At 46.4% G+C, this 20,489-nt stretch overlaps 1 protein-coding gene across 1 annotated transcript in view; it reads right to left on the bottom strand.

The window, feature by feature from the left end:
• Positions 1–4,521: 4,521 nt before the first annotated feature.
• The window catches only part of SLIT3 (slit guidance ligand 3), a 725,929-nt gene continuing 709,961 nt past the window's right edge, over positions 4,522–20,489 (bottom strand). The window contains exons 33-36 of the mRNA XM_055421786.2: positions 14,080–14,234; positions 13,164–13,449; positions 11,713–11,921; positions 4,522–9,133 (exon numbers count right to left, since the gene is read on the bottom strand). Of these exons, the coding sequence (XP_055277761.2) occupies positions 8,898–9,133; positions 11,713–11,921; positions 13,164–13,449; positions 14,080–14,234 (886 nt within the window). The 3' untranslated portion in view covers positions 4,522–8,897. The remainder of the gene's footprint in view (positions 9,134–11,712; positions 11,922–13,163; positions 13,450–14,079; positions 14,235–20,489) is intronic.

Raw genomic sequence — 20,489 nt, 5'->3', positions numbered from 1 at the left:
TGTCGTAGTTCTCAGTAATCAATATCCCCTGGGGTTAGGAGTCATTTGGCAGTCTGGGATCTTGGACTTAATGTTCCCACCTCAATGGTTCAGGTGTGATCCTTGGTCAGGAGATCAGGTCTCCATAAGTCATTTGTTTTGGCATTAAAGGGGGTTAAAGCAAACACACCAAGACAAAAAGCAAAACATGACATAAAAGATGAACCCGGATAGATGGTAAATACAAGATCAGATGGGTAATTATGGAAATAATGGGACACATACACATACTTCCACACAAACAGATATAACCAAAGAATTCTAAAGAACAGAGTACAGCAGATTGACTCGGTGAGCAAAGGAAACCAAAAAAGGTGTCAACCAATTAAAAGCAGAGATAACTAATGCTCAATATGGAAAACAGAGACTGAGCAGAGTGCCAGCTGGAGCATATAGCAAAGAGAGCACCACAATTTAACTTACACGGTGAAAAAAGAGTGAAGGAAAAAAAAGAAAAAAAGAGAAGGGAGAGAAAAGGAAGGGGTGGAAGAGAAAGTTTTAAAAAAGAGAGAAAAGAAAAAATAGAAAAGCAAAGATAAATAGATGTATGTAAAAAAGATTTATATATATTCAGAAATAGCTACAGCCAGTAAAGAACTGTAAAAGCAGTCAAACATAACAAAAACAAAATAAAAGAAATCACAAAGGAAAAAAAGAATTCTTATAAAAAGAAAAATGCCACAGCACTGCAAAAGGCTAATGCAAAGGTAGAAATATGTAGGGAGTATAAACAGTGTGATTTAAAAGAGAAGAAAAAAAGAAAGTTCTCAAGATCATAGTTCTTCTTGGTTGTGGAGTCTGCCCAGGGTATGGGTTTGGATTAGTGTCCTGTGATGTTTTCCTGGTTGGGGGAGCTTGTGCCTGGTGTTGTGGAGCTGGATCTCATCTCTCTGAAGGGCAGCACAGTGTCCAGTAGTAGGTTTGGGGCTGTCTTTGGGTTCAGCATGTCTGTGGGCAGTCCTTCTGGCTCTGGCAGTGTTGGACATGTCTATTTCTGCAGCCACGTCAGGGCAGCCCTCTCAGTGTACTCTCACTGAAGCCAGCCCCCTTGTCCCTGGAATCTTTGCTGGTGCTTCTGTCTGCTGGTCCCGCCCTGCACTGAAGGCCAAAGCTTGCTGGGTAGGGGCTTTGTGTGGATCTTTTCTCAGCTCCCAGCCCTGCCCTCTGTGTTGTGGAGGCTTGTGTGGGTCTCCCTCTGCACCCTGAGCCCGTCCGCTGTGTTGTGGGGCTTGTGTGCTCTTCTCTCAGCACTGTGGGGCTTCGTGTGCTTTTCTGGGTTCTCCAAGCCTGCCATCTGGTTGGGGCCATGGTCTGTGAGCTGCTTATGGGCTGAGAAGTGCAGCTTTCTCTGTTTTCTGCCCTCTAGGTCCCCACTCTGCCACAACAGCTAAGATTCTGCAGCTCCCCACTTAGTCCCACCTGTGAGGGAGCTTCCCGGTGCACCCGGCCTCTTCCTTCTGCACAGCTCCCCCACCCCCCTGGGGGCACAGGCTCTGTCCTGAAGTTCTCCGTCTCTTCCCTTTTTGTGTCTCCATCCTCTCTCCAACCTCATTCCAGGGAGCTTAGCCTGCCCTCCTGGAGGCCTAGGGTCTTCTGCTGTCACCTAGAGGTTGCTTTGAAGGAGTTGTTCCATATCTTGATGAGTTTTTGATGTATTTGTGGGGAGGCTGACGATCTCCCTGTCTTACTCCTCCACCATCTTCTTCCACCTTTGAATGTTCCGTTTTAAGCCAGCTTTTTCACCCCTCCTTTTTCATTTTCATCTAGGGGCTCTCTAGTTCCCCTTTGCTTTTTGCCATTAAGGTGGTGTCATCTGCATGTGTGAGTCTGCTGATATTTCTTCCTGCAATCTTAATTCCAGCTTGTATTTCATCCAGCTCAGCATTTTGCATGGTGTATTCTACATATAAGTTAAATAAGCAGGGTGACAATATTCAGCCTTGATGTATTCCTTTCCCAATTTTTAACCAAGTTCTTGTTCCATGTCCAGTTTTAACTGTTGCTTCTTGACCTTCATACAGGTTTCACAGGAGGCAGGTAAGGTGGTCTGGTATTCCCATCTTTTTAAGAATTTTCATTTTCCATAGTTTGTTGTGATCCACACAATCAAAGGGCTTCCCTCATAGCTCAGTTGGTAAAGAATCTACCTTTTCTGTATCCAACTTGAACATCTGGAAGTTCTTGGTTCACGTACTGTTGAACCCTAGCTTGGAGAATTTTGAGCATTACTTTGCTAGCCTGTGAGATGAGTGCCGTTGTGTGGTAGATTGAGCATTCTTTGGCATTGCCCTTTGGGATTGGAGTGAAACTGAACTTTTCCAGTCCTTTGGCCGCTGCTGAGTTTTCCAAATTTGCTGGCACATTGAGTGTAGCACTTTGACAGTGTCATCTTTTAGGATTTGAAATAGCTCAGCTGGAATTCCCCATTCCCCATCAATAATGGTGTTCTAAATGCAAGTATGACCATCAGCCTGCTATGTGTTCCGACGGAGGGACCATCCTCCCCAGAAGAGGCCCCTGTTTCTATCTATTTTGTACTCCTACATCCTTCTTTCTTTCTCCATAATTCCAGCCAACTGTTCAGTGAAGGATCCAATTAGTCTAAGCAGGGTTTCTCAGTCTTAGGACTGCTGGTATGTTGGGCAGGATAATTCTCAGGTGTGGAGGCTGTGCCGTGCATTTTAGAATGTTAAACAGCATTTCTGAGCTCCAGCTGCTCTGTGCCAGTGGCAGCCCCGCCAGGGTCACACAATCTAAATGTGTCTAGACGCCTCCAAACGTCTCCTGGGGTGGGGGAGGGCAGAGTCTCTTCCGGTTGAGAAGATCTGCAATGGACGGATACAAAAGGGAACTTGAGAGGGAATAGATCTATCAGTTCCAAACCGCGAAGGAGGGGCTCTTTGTTTTGAGCCTGGAAAATGGAGGCTGTGGGCTCCTGGCCAGGAGCTCCTCCTGGCCAACAGCTCCTCCTGGCAGGGATGCCCAGAATGTGTGAAACAGTGTGTGTGTGTGTGTGTGTGTGAGGCTGTGTGACACAATCTGTCTGTGTCAGGCTGTGTGACACGGTATGTGTGTGTGTCAGGCTGTGTGACAGGATTTGTGTGTTTTGGGCTGTATGACAGTGTGTGCCACACAAAACCTACCTCCTCCCCCACTCCCCCACCCCCACCCCCAATTTCATTCTTTTGTGCTGAAAGGTGGGACGCTCATGTCAAAGGCGTATTGATGGGGGCTCAGGGCACCTGGCCTGTGCAGCTCTCTCTTGCTCAGGAAATAGCAGGCAAAGGAGTGCCTGGGTTATTTGCTGACTCTTGGTGAATCTGATGCCCACCAGAGTCTTTTTCCAAGTGGGGTTCTTCACAGGGGAGATGAAAGCCATCGTCCAGGGAGGTGAAGGTGACCTGCCTCCAGCCAGTGGTAGCCTCCAGACCCTTGGCATTTTTCATTCAGAGAGGCCCTGGGCCCCCAAGGAAGCCTCTTGGCTGGAAGCTGAGGGTGGGGTCTGTCCTCTGCTAGTGCTCTCTTGCTCACGGCATCAGCTCTGGCCTCCTAAGAATCTTGGGCTATCACCTCCCTCAAAGGCGACCGGTGTGAGAGCAGATAGGAAGGGAGGGCTGCAGGGCCAGGCTTCTTCTGTTTCTTCTTTACCCGACCCTGGCATCACATTCTTCAGAGAGGCCTTCCTCAAATTCACTGTGTAAAGTACCCACCAGCTAATGTGCCAGGTCATCTCTACTTTTTAAATATTATCTGATGTTTTCTTTGGTTGATTGTTTTATATGTTTATTTGTTTACTTGTTTGTTTGCACTGAGTCTTAGTTGTAGCGTGTGGGATCTTTGATCTTTAGTTGTGGCATGTGGGATCTGGTTCCCTGACCAGGGATTGAACCTGGACTCCATGCGTTGGGAGCTCAGCATCTTGGCCACTGGACCACCAGGGAAGTCCCTTTTTGATTGTTGATTGACACTCAGTTAAAAGTTAAACTCCAGGAGAGCAAGGAATTTGTCTTGGTCATCTTTGCAGTCCTTACTGCCTAGATCAGAACCTGGCACAAAGCAGATCTTCAGTAAATGTTTATGGAAGAAATGATGAAAGGAGGGGATTTAATTAAGCATTGGAGTGCCCGGGAGGAATCTCCCTGCATATCCTGTTCTCTGTGCTGGAGTCGAGTGCCCAGGAGGAATCTCCGTTCATATCACGCTCTTTGTGCTGGAGTGGCTTCCTCTTCTGTGACCCTTGATGCCCAGTGTGTGACCATATAAACCACGTGCCCTGCAGACCCTGTGCCATGTATTCGGTCTTTCCTCCATATCTCTGGGGAGCTCTGGATCCATTTTTCCCACGTCGTGGTGCAAGAAGCCATTTTTTTTCACTTATTCCACACCAGACTTGCCCCAACCATGAATGCAGCAATCTTTGCCCCAGGGAGTGCAAAGGTGAGGAGTAAAAATAAAACACACATCACAGAGGATGGCTAAGCTTCTGGTATTCACAAGAGCATCTGATGGCTCTCTTATCCATTTATTTTAATGATATCAGCATATGACAGTCTGTTGAAAATAAAACACATTATTTATCCCATACTGGTGAAGTGGCACTATTACATTGTTTTTTTTAAAAAAATCTTAAAATTTTTCTTTTTAGAAACTTATTGAGTTAGAGAAATAAGCTTTGCCAAATGCCCCATTCTGTCTTTGCTGGCCCTGCTAGCTGGCACCTCTCGTCAACTTTCCCCGAGTGTTTCCTGTGGCACTGTCTAACCCAGATTGGGAAGTGTGGATAAGCGTTACGAAACCAGACCATGCCCCAGCTTGCGGACCACCTGAGGACACTGGGAGATGGCTGTGAGGGAAAGTGCAGATACTTTCCTGGCCACCAGGATGGTATTGGAGAGTCTGTTTCAGGCTTTGCACTGCCTGGATGCCCCTGGGGAGTCGCAGGAAGAGCTTTAGCCCGGGCAGTCTGTACCTGCTCCTGGTATTGACTTCCTGAGTGACTGTGGTCTCTGGTCTAGAAGTGCCATTTCTCTGATTATCAGTGTTCTAACCACCAAGGGCCCCTATGGGTTCCTCCCACTCTAATATCTGGGATCCTTCGTCTTTGGGGGCAGGTCCATTTATGCTAGGGGCTTCTGCTCCTAGCATAGGCAGTGGCTGACTGCTCAACCTGAGTTCAGTCTGTTGATAGCTTTGTATCTGGTGAAGGGCAAGGTTGGCTCTGTTCCCATTCTGGCCACCTCTATGTTCCTGAGGGTTGTCCTGGGAATTTTCGCCTCTTTCCCTGGCACTCGGGGATCTCCCTCCCTTTCCTTGCCTCTTTCCCACTTTTCCTCCTCTCTGTCATCTTTCTGAAGTTTCAGACTCAATTTCTTTTCAATGAAATTGAAAAGGCAAAGCCATCTTGTGTAAAGGGCCTTTTGGCATGTCATTAATAGCAACAACAACAGTAATAATAGCAGTAGCATTTTACATTTAAAGTTTTTAGTTTATACTTTACAAAGAACTTTTAAGTACATTCTCTCATTAGGGTCCCTTGGTTGAGTTAAAAAGGGACATTTCCTTCCACTCCCCCTGAGCCCTGCTCAGGGGGGAAGCATAGCCTGAGCTGCTGCTTCTGCCCGTGTACATCCTCACACACAAGCACTGAACCACTGAATGTGCAGGTTGACTGACTGAACTGCTTCTGCCCCATGGGACTTTCTAGAATCTGTCTGCTCCAGTAAGAGAGTTTTAATCTCGATTTGTTAGAGAAACTTTATTTGGGGAGAATTTTCTTAATGGTACTGAGTTTGGCATTTCATAAAGTCAGGGCTTCCAAAATCGAGGGGAAGGCTCAAACTCACCCCCTACCCCACCAGCCACGCTGAAAGAATCTTGTCCCTTTGACTGTCTTGGCTGACTGTGACTGGATTAAGGGTTGGTCCCAGGGGGTGGCTGGCAGAGAAAGGCCTCAGAATGCTTGGGGCAGATGGAGGGAGAGCTGTGAGCTTGGCGAGTGCTCTGAGAAGCTCAGGGACCCTGGGTGGGGCTCTCAAGATGGCAGGATGGGTGGGCTTTGTGCTGGGTGGGAATGTCAGTGGTAGAATAGGGCTCTGGACCACCTGCCTGCATGAGGAGGGCTGGGAGTGTGTGGGGAGTGGGAGGGGTACTGGGGAGAGCCCTTCCAGGGCAGAGCTTCTGGACCACCACAAGGACGTTGTGACCCATTTGGAAATGAGTGTTGTCTAGCCTCAATAAACCAAAGTCAACAACTAGGGGGAACCCCAAGGCCATTTTGTGTGGCGAAGCCCTGTCTTCTTCTCCCAGACCTTTCTCTACTTTGCCACCAGCTCTTTTCCTAAAACAGAGCTTGTTCTACTTCCCCTGCTCAAAAACCTGCTGGAGCCCTGTGGTCTAGCCTGCTACACATGGCTTTTTGTGGTCGAACTCCTGCCTTCATGTCTTCCCCATTTATCCCTGCTCCCCAGTATTCAGCCACACTCCTGCCACTCCAGACCTCTGACTGCCCCCTAAACATGCCAGGTCTTTTCACATTTCCCTGCTTTTTAATAGAGAATCATGGAAATTTCAACTCCCTTCCCTGTGTCCTAGAAAACTATTCATTCTTGAAGACTCAGTATTTGGAAATTCCTTACTCTGGACAGCTACTTCCATATAATAAAGCGATTATCTATTTCCATGATTGTTTCTGCCTCAAACTGTAGAATCCTTAGAAGCAGGACCTGTCTTCTTCCCATGAAGAGAAAGTCCTGGAGTCAGGCTGGGCCGAAATCCTGGCTCTGTAATTTATTAGGCATCTGTTCTTGTGCAAGATCTTTAACTTTTCCATGCTTCAATTTACTGAACTGTAAAATGGGTTAGCAGTGTCTTTGCTACAGAGTTGTTTAGAGAATTAAATGACTGTGTATTATATATTAGTATATATAAATTAGAGTGGTACCTGATGTATAAGCCAGCCTAGCCATTCGTATGTGAAGCGGTCATCATAAGGCACAGTCAGCGCCTGGAACATCATGCATATTATACGTACATATCTTAAAGAAAATGCCCCCATCTTATCCTTCTCTCCTCCTCACCTCTTCTTTGTTCTCTTTCGCCCTCAGTCCCCCTTCCTTCCCTTTTTTCCTTCTTTCCTACTCCTCCCTCATTTTTTTCTTCCATCTTCCTTTCTTTTCTTTCTCCCATCTTGACTCTTTGAGCCTTTGGCTGCAAGAACCTCGAGGCTCTTCTGGGGATGCTCAGTGCTGGATGGTCCACTGCACCCCGCCCTCTCTTCCCTGATGCTTCTGCAGGGGGAGGCTCCTGGGGGAGGGAGTGATGGTTGCGGGCCTAGAGGTTGGTGTGAGTGGCTGGCCCCTGGGCCGTCTGACCTGGGCTGATGGGGGCGGAAGGGGGCAGACAGGGATGGGGCAGGGGCAAGTCTCCTGGGCTGAGTGGGCTGGCCTTGCTCACGTTCCCTGATACCCAAGTCTCTCAGTCTAGAGGCTTTCCGGATATTAAGGAAGCAAAATGAGAACAGGAAAAATACCAGAAAAAACGGACTTTCCCTTCCTGGCAGGGCTCATCTGATGGACTTTAGCTGCCTGAACCTCCTGCATTTATGCTACTCTGGAGTCGGAACCGAGTTTAGAGTTTGGGCCCCAGGCTTTGATCTTCCACTTATCAGAGATGAAGCAGAAGGTGAATTACTGGGGTAAAAGAAGCCTCAGTTTCCTCATCTATGAAACAGGACCGCGTTCTCAGGGGCAGGGGATGCGTGGACAGAGTAGGGTACATTTCGGCTATGCATGGAAAAGTGCTGCAGATGGGCATGGCGTCTTCGTCATAAAGACAATCTGGAGGATGAGGTCTCAGAGGCCTACTTGTCCCAGAGCAGGAGCCTTCCAGAGCTCTCCAGAGTTGTGGGCAGGCTTGGCCCCTGACCCTCCTCATTCCCAGGAGCCCTGGCTGCCTGTTCTGCTGATTTTGCTGTCCAATATGAGGTGGACCGAGGGAGGAGAGTGGCTCAGAACTTCCAGAGGAAGGGCCGGGGCTAGGGCTGGGGAGACAGGTGAGCACCATGCCCCTGCAGGAGCCACAGGGAGACCACCTTCCTGGCGACAGCCAGAATAAGGGGCACTATTTTCAGATTTGGCCAAACAGGCTCAGACTAAGCCTGTGGCAGATTCAGACAGTCCCAGAATGGAGTCAAGGGCAGCCAGGAAGGGGCAGGGGCTGTGAGCTCTGACCCTGCAGGACCCAGGGCTCAGCGGCTTTTCCTGGAAGAAGTGGACACCTTGGGCCTCAGCCACCAGGGCTGAAAAGCTGGGTGCTTTCAGGGAAGGAAGGAAAGTCAGTAAAGACCAGAAGAAACAAAGGAAAGTCTTTCCCTTTACTTTCTTCCTCTTTTCATTCCGTTTCCTGAGCTCCGTAAGCTCCTTTCTGCCGACACAACAGTGTCACCTGAACATGCAAGCCTCCTCCTCCTGCCTCAGTCAGGCTGCCACTGCTTTATGTTCGTCCTTTTGTTTTAACACATTTTTATTAGTTCCATTTTTCCCTTAAAACTTTTAACAGCTGTTTATAAAAACATGACAATTACACAACATGGAACAAAAAATCTGGTAACAATAACTCACTATATGGTACATATACTCAGACGGTGTGATATATTTATATAATAAAAGATGAAAATAGTCACTTTCCATAATAAAAATAAGTTCTATTTTTTGTTTATTTTACAATATACTTAATATTCTTTTCTTCTTTTGCTTCCTCTCCGGCTCCCACTTCTCCCCTCCAGGCCCTGCAGGTGGGAGACCGGTGGCCGTCCCCAGCCAACCCGGCCGGAGCCCAGGGGCGGAGCGGGTGCAGGGGCCTTAGGAACACGGGCGGCAGCCGCACTCTAAGTGTCTCTCCAGCTCTTCCACGAACGAGGAGCCGTCTGTGCACTGAAAGACGTACTTCCGCCGCTTGCTGCGGGTGGGCTGGCAGCACTGGGGCCCGCAGCCCCCACGACACTCCATGACAGGTATCTTGGAGGCCGTGGCACATGATGCATAACCCTTCTGGCGGCGGATCACCTCTCGGACCACCTCTCCCAGGCAAGGAGTTTCTGCAGAGGGCACAAGAGGTAAGGAAGGGTGGTGCAGGTGGTGGTCCAGGGTGGGCTGCTCCGAAACACTCGTGGTCTGAGGACCATATGTAGTTATACGTTCTTTCATCCTTTCGTCTCCCTGCCTACCCATCCATCCATCTGTCCACCCATTATCCCAGAGGTCCCCAACCTTTTCGGCACTAGGGCCCAGTTTCATGGAAGACAATTTTTCTATGGATGGGGTAGGTGGGGAGATGGTTTTGGTTTTGCCCGCTGCTCACCTCCTGCTGTGCCTGGTTCCTAACATGCCACAAACCATCCTTCCATGGCCCAGGGGTTAGGAACCTCTCCATTAACCCATTCATTTCATGAAAGCTTAGTGCCTTTTCTGTGCCAGGCTCTATGTGTGCGTGTGTGCTCAGTTGCTTCAGTCATGTCCAACTCTTTGTGACCCTATGGACTGTAGCCTTCCAGGCTCCTCTGTCCATAGGATTCTCCGGGTAGGAATATGGAGTCGGTTGCCCTACCCTTCTCCAGGGGATCTTTCTGACCCAGGGATCAAACACTTCCTGCAGTGGCAAGCAGATTCTTTACCACTAGCACCCAATGTAAAACTAAGCCCTGAAGATATAAAAGTGACAAGATCAGGCTTGGTCCCTTCCTTCAGGGAATTTAAAGACCAAAGTAGATGTGGCGAGTTGGCGGACTGAGGGCTAAACCCCATCCCACACCCCATCCCACACGTATGTTGATTCCACCGCAGGTGCTTAACAACCAAATTAAATGCCAACATTGAAAAAGCCCTGAATAGTTCATCCAACCGTCGGGATATCTGGTTTCTTTGAAAACCAAGGGGTCTGGGAAGCCAAGCCTGCATCCCTGCATGGCAGTGATGGGCTGAAGCTGAGAGCTTTAGACAGGATAGGAGATATCCAGTTTGCCCCAGTCCTCACTATTCACAGTAGCCTGTCTCCATTGGTGTAGAGTCTAGACACTAATTATATAGTCATTTAAATACATGTATTTGTAATGATAAACTGAGGTGAGGAAACAGGACAGGCTTACACAAAATACATAGTAAAGGAGCCTGACTAGCCTGGGGGCCAGATATTGTCTCTCTGGGAAGTGATGCCGGAGTTGAGGTGTGAAAGAGGAATAGGAGTCAATGAGCCCAAGGGTATGCGTGTGAGCTTTTGTGCAAGTTGTAGAAATGAGAGGAGGGAACCCCCGGATCTGCTTAATCCTCTGGTTCCTGACCCAGCTTCTCACCTTGACCCTGCTACCATCCTCAGTCCACTGGGAGAGCATGTGGAGCAAGGCAGTGAAAGAGAATAATGGACCTTGGCCACATGGGATCTTTGGCCTCTCAGCCTTGGACCAGTCCCTTGTCATCCTGACCCTCAGTTTCCTTGTCTGGAAAATGGTGACACATTTCCTGGTCCTTCCCGCTTCTTCATGGGCTCTTATGAGCATCAGAGGGATTGTGAATGCATTTTAAAGCTTTCGGTGGTTAATGTGATGTAATGTGAATTTTGTTAAGCTTGATGTTAAAAGGATAGAAAAGAGACTCATGATCACAGGTCTGTGTGATGTGGGGAGGGGTGGAATGCAAACTCTGCACAATGGGCCGTTGAGTTGAAGGGAACAGGAGTGCTGTTTGTATTGTTCTGGCAACTTTTCTGGTATATCTGAAATTATTTCAAAATACATTATTTAACAAAGTTGGTTAAGAATGGTATTTTAACAAGGTATAAAATGTGAAAGAGTCCTCTAGTGATGGAGGGTGACCTGCCTGGGATTCTGGTGACAGGGAGGGAAACAAAGACTCAGGTTCCATGCCAGAGAAAAACCTCCAAGATGGGACAGAACCATTTCAACTGTAACATAATTTCAACTTTCCTTTTTTGATTAATGCACTAAAGGGGCCACTATGGGAAGTAAGTAATTTGATGTTTTCAAAATGGGATCAGACCAAGGAGCTGTTTTCTGTTGACCCAATAATGGCAGGAGGATTGGAAGGAGACTGCAGAGCAACAGCTGAAATGTTAGTGTGCGTAAGAGTCACCGCAGGCTCTTGTTAAAATGCAGGTTCTGATTAGAAAGGTATGGGCAGGACCTGGGCATCTGCATTGCTATTAAGTTCCCCGGTGAGCCAGTGGTGCTGCTTAGAGGGCCACTGGGAGCTCAAAGGCTGGCAACTAGAACAGGATAAAGGGAGGGGAGAGGGGAGAAAGGATGACCAGACCGCTCACCTAGTCGTGGCTAGACAGTTTCAGTTTGGGTCTCTCAAGGTTGCAAAGCTGTTTCTGAATCTTTGACCTACAGGGACCATGTGGGATCGAGCATGTTTAGTGCAGCTCTGAACTGCTATGTTTTGGAGCTAATTTGTTATGCAGCAGTGGATAGCTCATACAGGAAGGTATAGTGTTGCTCCCATATTGAAAGTGAAGGAATTTGAGGCTCAGTAGGTGACTCGATGAAGGTCGCACAGCCTCTCAGTGGCACAGCTGGACCTGGAACTCAGACCACGGGATGAACGTGGAGTCCGGCCCCTGCATCCGTTTGAGGGCCCCCTCCCGTGCGCACAGGGGACCCACCTTGCTCGCAGTGCTCCCCACTAAAGCCAGGCGGGCACAGGCAGTAGGGCTCCCCTCGCTCCGAGATGTGGCACTGTCCCTGCTGACATTTGAAGCTTGCGCAGGCGCTGTTGGAGTCGTTCTTTCGGTCGCACAAGGCCCCTCCATAGCCTTCGGTGCATCTGCACACGTAGGAGGCTCCAGATGCCACACACTTCCCCTGGATGCAGCTGGGGACAGAGGTTAGGATGAGAGCAGAACCAGGCAGGCAGAGCAGCTGCAGGCTTCCTCTGTCCACCCCAGTCCCTCCCAGGCTCGGACCAGGGGACTTGGAGCTGTGGGATCCTAGGCCTGCTCCATCATATGGTCCGCCCTCTGCCAGCCCAGTGGCCCAGTATCAATCAGCTGGAGGCTCATGGTATCACCCAAAGACCACTGTCAGCTGTGAGTGCAACAAGGCTGGCTTATTGGCTCTTTTATACCCAGACATCAGAGCCCACCAATCTTAGTGGCAAGTCACTGCTCAGAGAAACCTAAGCAGTCTCCAACCAGTTTAACTGTTCTGCCATCTTAATTGTTAACATGACTATTACTACCACTACCACCAGCTACCACCTGCTCTGTGTCAGGCATTAGAGGATGTACTTTATGCCCAGCATCAGTCTTATTTTCTACCTTCGCCTCTCCTCTGCAGACCTGCACAGTAGACAGTCTTATCTACGTCTCACAGAGGACAAAGTGATGCCACAGCCTGGATTCTTAATCATGCTGCAGCGTTCTCCCTGCTGGGATGACATTCAGAGCCAAGGTTCACTGCGGACATATTCACTGTAGAGTCAAACATGCACACGCACTTCAGAGCAATCCAGGAGACTCTGCCCCTTCCCAGCTGTCCTTCACTTCTGATTTACAATATCATGTCCCAGCTTGCTCAGCCACGCCAGTTGCCAGGCATGGCTCCAGTGTTGTTTTCGGTTGATTCAGATCTCTGAACACTGAGGACGCTGGGCGTCTTATGTTTAGTACAAGGTCCAACACACTGTAGGCCCTCAGTATTTGAATGCATAATGAACGCCAGAGCTATGCCATGATTCATCTGTGTGTGGCTATACACCCCTGGTGCCTGCATGGGGGGGCACTGCTGAGGGGGGGAGCTGAGTTGGGCCTGAAATGCACCCACCTGCCATGGCACGTGTGCGCTGGCATCCCATTCCACTTGGCTTGGAGGCACGTGGGGGCTGCTGCAACTCTAGGCAGGCTCTGACGGTCATTTGACAAGTACTTTTCAGCCAGGCCCTTGCACAGTGACACTCCTTCTGAGCAAGCCCTGCTGTTTGTGTAAGTGCCTGATCTTCTAAGCAGCCCCCACAGGTCCTGCCTACAGTCTGACTGCGGTCCTTCCAGCTTCCATCTGTGCTCACTTCCTGGTGGGGCGGGGGTGACGGGGGACGGGGAGGGCACGGAACACAGACCTGTGGCCAAGGCAGGGGTCGCGGGCCTCCTGGTCGCACAGCGGGCCGGTCCAGCCCGGGTGGCACTCACACACCACGCTGTCCTTCTCCACGGCTCGGCACAGGCCGTGCCTGCACACGCTGCAGGACTTGCAGCCCGGTGAGACACCCAGGGCCTGTGGGGGGAGGGCCTTGAAGTCCTGGAGCTCGTTGTTGATGCGCACCTCGTGGATGCAGCCATGGAAACCGCCCAGTGGCCGGTCCGTGCCCTGGCGCAAGGCTGAGAGGCCGGTGGAGGTGGGGATGCCTGCGGGAGGGCACCAGACCACAACCTGAGGACCTGCCCCTGCCCACCCTGCTTGCCCACATCCCAGCCCTTGGAGGTGGGCTCTTGGGTAGAAGTCTTGGGAATCTCAGTGTTGAACAGCCTACTCTGGTCCTTTTGGGTTTTTTTGTACATAACCCTTTGAGAACTACGAGCACAAGGCTGTGCTTCAGGCCCAGGCTCTGCCAGGCTGGTGGCTCCTTCTCTCTTTGGCCTTTGAACGCCCTTAATGTTAAACATGCTCCTCCATACACATCAGCTGAGCCTCAGAGCATCAGAGGAGGCGGCAGGGCCAAGGCGAGCCTGCATATTGGAGGGCCTGCACCCTGTCTGCATCTCCTCCCTCCCCATCTCACCTTCACCTTCCCCCAGCCCCCTGAACAACTCGCAGTTTCTCGGAAGGAGCCCTGCCCTCCCTCCTTTTCTCTTCTCGTCCCCATGACCTGGCTAACTGGTCACCCTTTAGGAAGCGGCTTGGCCATCACTTCCTGCAGGAAGCCTCCCTTGATGGGCTTTGGCAGTGGGTGCTGAGACGAGAGCTGTGAGCCCCACCAGTGGGCCTGGGTGTGGGTACCAGAGTACCAGGGACAGGTGGGAGGAGATGGGGTTTACCTCCAAGGTAGAGGGGGCTGTTGATGCTCACTGCTGGCTGCTTCTGGAGCTTTCCCAGGCTTTTGGGGGCTCCCTTGTCCACCACCAGGTTCAGGGTCTGGTTTAGCATCACTAGCTCCACGCTGTGAAACTGCCCATCATTCACAGTCTCCACGCTGGGCAGGAGAGAAGGGGGAGAGACAGAGGGTTTGCTGAATGTCTTCCACAGCCTGTGTGTGAACTTGCCTGCAGTTCCTTGCATTTTGTCTGGGAGTAATTCCAAACAACATAAATCACAAAAATAAAAACAGTACATAGAATTCTTGTTACCTATTACACCTATAGCTTCTCCAGTTATTCATTTCATCTGTCTTATCTATCTACATAGATATACCTCAGAGATAATGCAGGTTCAGTTCCAAATCACCTCAGTAAAGTGAGTCACTTTTCTAGTTTCCCAGTGCATATAAAAGTTATGTTTATTAAATACTCTACTAAGTGTCAATAGCATTTTGTCTAAAAAGCAATGTAGGTACCCTAAAAATACTTTATTGCCAAAAAAATGTTGTCACTCGAGCCTTCAGGGAGTCAATTTTGGCAGTAATAACATCAAACATCACTGATCACCATAATAAATACAAAAGTGAAAAAGTGAATATTGTTAGAATCACTAAAGTATGACACACAGGCATGAAGTGAGCAACTGCTGGAAAAATGGCACCAATAGACTCGCTCAACACAGGGCTGCCACAAACCTTCAATTTGTAAACAATATAATATCTGTGAAGCACAATAGAGCAAAGTGCAACAAAATGAAGGGTGCCTTTAAGAGTATTGAATCAGTTATCAAAAACTCCCCAACAAATACAAGTCTAGGACTAGATGGCTTCATAAATGAATTTTACCAAACAAATTCGTTTTACTTTTTTTCTACTAAACATTTAAAGAAGACTTAATAACAATCCTTCTCAAACTCTTCCAAAAATAGAATATGAACGAACACTTCCAAGCTCTTTTTATAAGGCCCGCATCATCCTGATACTGAAAAACAGGAATACCATAAATAATGAAAATTACAGGCCAATATCCCTGATGAAAACAGATGCAAACATTCTTAATAAAATATTAGCAAACCTAATTCAACAGTACACTAAAAGGATCAGACACCATGATCAAGTGGATCAATCAGTGTGACATACCACATTAATAAAGGATCAAAATCATATAATCAGCTCAATAAATGCAGAAAAAGAATTTGACAAAATCCAACCATCTATTTATGATAAAAACCCTCAACAAAGTGGGTGTAGCGGGAACATTCCTCAACATAACAAAGGCCACATATGGCAAACCCACAACTAACATTATACTCAGTAGTAAAAAGTGGAAAGCTTTTCCTTTAAAATTGGAAACAAAACAAGGATGTCCACTCTCGCCACTTATATTCAACATGTATTGGAAGTCCCAGCCTGAGCAACTAAGAAAGAAATAAAAAAGATGGGAAAAAAGTGAAAGTGAAAGTCGCATAGTCTGTCCAACTCTTGGCAATCCCAACTCCTCTGTCCATGGAATTCTCCAGGCAAGAGTCCTGGAGTGGGTTGCCATTTCCTTCTCCAGGGGATCTTCCTGACCCAATCTTCCTGCATGGCAGGAGATTCTTTACCAACTGAGCCACTAGGGAAGCCCGAAAAAGTATACATGTCACAAAGTAAGAAGTAGAACTGTCACTACTTGCAGACGAGATGATATATACAGAAAAATCTAAAGTTTCTACTGAAAAACTGTCAGAACTAACAAATTCAGTGAAGTTGCTAGACATAAAATTATAAACATCAGTCGCATTACTCCACTTACATCAATGGACAGATCATCCAGACAGAAAATAGGGAAACACAGACTTTAAATTACACATTTAGATTAGACAGACTTAATTCATACCTATAGTGAGTTCCATCCAAAAGCAGAACAACACACATTCTTCTCAAGTGCACTTGGAACATTCTCTAGGATAGATCACATGCTGGGCCACAAAGCAAGCTTTGGTACATTTAAGAAAACTGAAATCATATCAAGCATCTTTTCTGACCACAACACAGTGAGATTAGAAATCAACTGTAAGGAGAAACTGGAAAAACTCACAAATACATGAAGGCTAAACAATATGCTACTAAACAGCCAATGGACCACTGAAGAAAGCTGAGAGGAAAGAAAACATGCTTAAAGACAAAGGAAAATAAAAGCATGACTATCCAAAACCACTGAGAAGCAGCAAAAGCAATTTTACTTTTATAGGGACATTTATAGCAACACAAGCCTACCACAGGAAACAAGAAAAATCTCAAACAACCTAACCTTATACCTAAAGCAACTAGAGAAAGAAGAACAAACAAAATCCAAGCTTAACAGAAGGAAAAAAATCAAAGAGCAGAACAAAAGAAAAGAAAAGAAAATACAAAAGATCAATGAAGCTAAAAGCTGGTCTTTGAAAAGATAAACAGAATTGATAAACCTTGAGGAAAACTCATCAAGAAAGAAAGGGAGAGGGCCTAAATCAATAAAATCAGAAATGTAAAAGAAGAACTTAAAACCAACACTGCAGAAAAATGAAACAGCACAAGAGACCACTACAGGCAACCGTGTGCCAATAAACAGACAGCCTACAAGAGATGGACAAAAGCTTAGAGAGGACAACCTTCCGAGATTGAACAAGGAAGAAATAGAAGATGCGAGCATACCAGTTATAAATGCTTAACTTGTATCTGTGATTAAAAGACTCCCAATAGGGACTTGCCTGGTGGTCCAGTGGTTAAGAATCTGCCTCCCAATGCAGGTGATATGGGTTCAATCCCTGATCAGGGAACTAAGACCCCACGTTCTGCTGACTAAACCCATGCACCATAACTACTGAAGTCCACATGCCTAGAACCTGTGCTCTGCAACAAGATAAGCCACTGCAATGAGAAGCTTGCACATCGCAATGAAGAGTAGCCCCCACTCTCTACAACCAGAGAAAACCTGTACAGCCAAAAACAAGTTTTTTTAAAAAACTCCCAACAAACAAAAGTCCAGAACCAGATGGCCTCATAGGAGAATTCCATCAAACACTTAGAGAAGAGCTAACACCAATCCTTCTGAAACTATTCTAAAAACTTGCAGAGGAAGGAGCACTTGCAAACTCATTTTGTGAAGCCACTATCACCCCAACACCAAAACCAGACAAAGATATCACAAAAAAAAAAAATCACAGACCAGATTACTGATGCGCATAGACACAAAAAATTCTTAAGAAAATATTAGCAAACCAAATCCAACAGTACCTTAAAAGGATCATATACTATTATCAAGTGGGGTTTATTCCAGGGATGCAAGGATTTTTTAATATCTGCAAGTCAGTTGATACACTATATTAACAAATTGAGGGAAAAAACCATATGGTCATCCCAATAGATTTGAAGCTTCTGACAAAATTCAGTATCCATTTATGATAAAAACTTTCTAGAAAGTTGGCATAGAGGGAACCAACCTCAATATTATAAAGGCATGTGTCACAAACCCACAGCTAATATCATATTCAACAGTGAAAAGCTGAAAGCATTTCCTCTAAGAGCAGAACAATATAAGGGAAGTCCACTCTCACCACTTTCATTCAACATAGTTCTGGAAATCCTAGTCACAGCAATCAGAAAAAAAAAGAAATTGAATGTGTCTTTTTGAATTATGAAACAAATATATATATAAAATAGAAACAGATGTGCAGATACAGGAAATAAACTTATGATTACCAAAGGGGAAAGGGGGTGGGGATCAATTAGGAGTCTGAGATTAATGCATGTACCCCAATATTCACTGCAGCACTATTTACAGCAGCCAGGACATGGGGCAACCTAGATGCCCATTGACAGATGAATGGGTAAAGAATATGTGGGACATGTATACAATGAACTAACTCAGCCATACAAAGGAACAAAATCGGGCCATTTGTAGTGATGTGGATGGACCCAGAGTCTGTCACACAGAGTGAATAGGTCAGAAAGAAAAATATCATATATTAACGCTTATACATAGAATCTAGCAAAATGGTACAGGTGAACCTATATGCAGGGCAGGAATAGAGATGCAGATGCAGAAAACAGGCAGGTGGACATGCGGATTGGAGGAGGGTGGGACGCATCGGGAGAGTCGCTGACATATACACACCACAACGTGTGAAATAGACAGCTGGTGGGAAGTTACTGCACGGCACAAGGAGCTCGGCTCGGAGATCTGTGATGACTTAGTGGGGTGGGCTGGGGGTGGGCGGGAGAGAGGCTCAAGAGGGCGGGGAGATATATATATGTATAGATGATTCACTTCATTGTACAGCAGAAACTAACACAACATTGTAAAGCAATTACATTCCAAAAAAAGGATCTAAACAGATATTTCTTCATAAAAGATATACAAATGGCTACAGGCACATGAAAAGATGCCCAACATTACTAATTATTCAGTTCAGTTCAGTCATGTCTGACTCTTTGTGACCCCATCAATCACAGCATGCCAGGCCTTCCTGTCCATCACCAACTCCCAGAGTTCACTCAAACTCATGTCCATCGAGTCAGTGATGCCATCCAGCCATCTCATTCTCTGTTGTCCCCTTCTCCTCCAGCCCCCAATCCTTCCCAGCATCAGACTCTTTTCCAGTGAGTCAACTCGTCGCATGAGGTGGCCAGAGTATTGGAGTTTCAGCTTTAGCATCAGTCCTTCCAATGAACACCCAGGATTGATCTCCTTTAGAATGGACTGGTTGGATCTCCTTGCAGTCCAAGGGACTCTCAAGAGTCTTCTCCAGCACCACAGTTCAAAAGCATCAATTCTTTGGCGATCAGCCTTCTTCACAGTCCAACTCTCACATCCATACATGACCACGGGAAAAACCATAGCCTTGACTAGACGGACCTTTGTTGGCAAAGTAATGTCTCTGCTTTTTAATATGCCATCAAGGTAACTACAATGAGGTATCACGTCACACTGGTCAGAATGGCCATCATCAAAAATTCTACAAATAGTAAATGCTGGAGAGGATTTGGAGGAAAGGGAACCCTCATACACTGCCAGTGGGAATGTAAATTGGCATAGCTCTTATGGAGAATAGTATGGTAGTTCCATTAAAAAAAAAACTAGAAATAGAGTTACCATATTATATTGTAATCCCACTCCTGGGCATATATCCAGAGCAAACCATACTTCAAAAAGATATTTGCACCCCAGTGTTCACTGCAGCACTATTCACAATAACCAAGACGTGAAACAGCCTAAATGTCCATCAATAGATGAGCAGAGAAAGAGGATGAGTTACAAATATACTACAAAACAATACTACTCAGCCATAAAAAAAATGAAATAATGCCATTTACAGCAACATTGGTGGACCTAGAGATTATCACATGAAGTGAAGCAAATCAGAGAAAGCCAAATATCATATGATGTCATTCATGTGTAGGAGCAACAAAATAATACAAATGAACTGATTTACAAAACACAATAGAGTCGCAGACATGGAAGGCAACTTATGGTTACTAAAGGGGAAGAGTGGAGGGAGGGATGAGTTAGGAGTTTGAGATTAACTCACACACATGACTGTATATAAAACAGATAACAAGGACCTGCTGGCTAGCACAGGGAGCTACACTCAGTCTTTTGTAATAACCTACATGGGACAAGGATCTGAAAAGAAGATGTATGTAAACACTTTGCTGCACACCGGAAACCAACATAACACTGTAAACTATATTCAACTATACTTCAATGAAAAAAGCAAAAAAAAAAAAATCAGTTTCATTTCTATACACTAATAATTTCTATCAGAGAAATTAAGAAGGGGAGGAATGAGATGAGAGACTGGGACTGACATATAAACATCACTATAATGAAATAGATAACGAATAAGAATCTACCGCACAGCATGGGGAATTCTGCAGAATACTCTGTAATGACCTATATGGGAATAGAATCCAAAAAAGTGGATATATCTATAACTGACTCACGCTGTTGTACAGCAGAAACTAACATAACACTGTAACTCAACTATATGCCAATAAAAATTAACTTAAAAAAAAGAGAAATAAGAAAACAATCCCATTTACACTGCATCAAAAAGAATAAAATACCTAGGAAAAAAGTAATTAAGGAGGTAAAAGACCTGTACCCTCAAAACTGTAAGACACTGATGAAAGAAACTGAAGAAGACATCAACAGAAAGATGTTCAGTGCTCAGGCCCTGGAAGAATTAACACTGTTAAAATGTCCATACTACCCAAAGTAATCCACAGATACAATGCAACCTCTACCAAAATGCCAATGGTATTTTTCACAGAAAGAGAGTAGTCATCGGATTTATGTGATACCATAAAGGACCGTGAATAGCCAAGGCAATCTTGAGAAAGAAAAAG

The sequence above is a fragment of the Moschus berezovskii genome, chromosome 18 (assembly GCF_049115385.1).
Source record: "Moschus berezovskii isolate FMDL1 chromosome 18, NW_MosBer_1.0, whole genome shotgun sequence".
NCBI lineage: Eukaryota > Metazoa > Chordata > Mammalia > Artiodactyla > Moschidae > Moschus > Moschus berezovskii.
The sequence above is the reverse complement of the archived record's forward strand: the minus strand, read 5'-3'. Positions and strand labels throughout refer to the sequence as shown.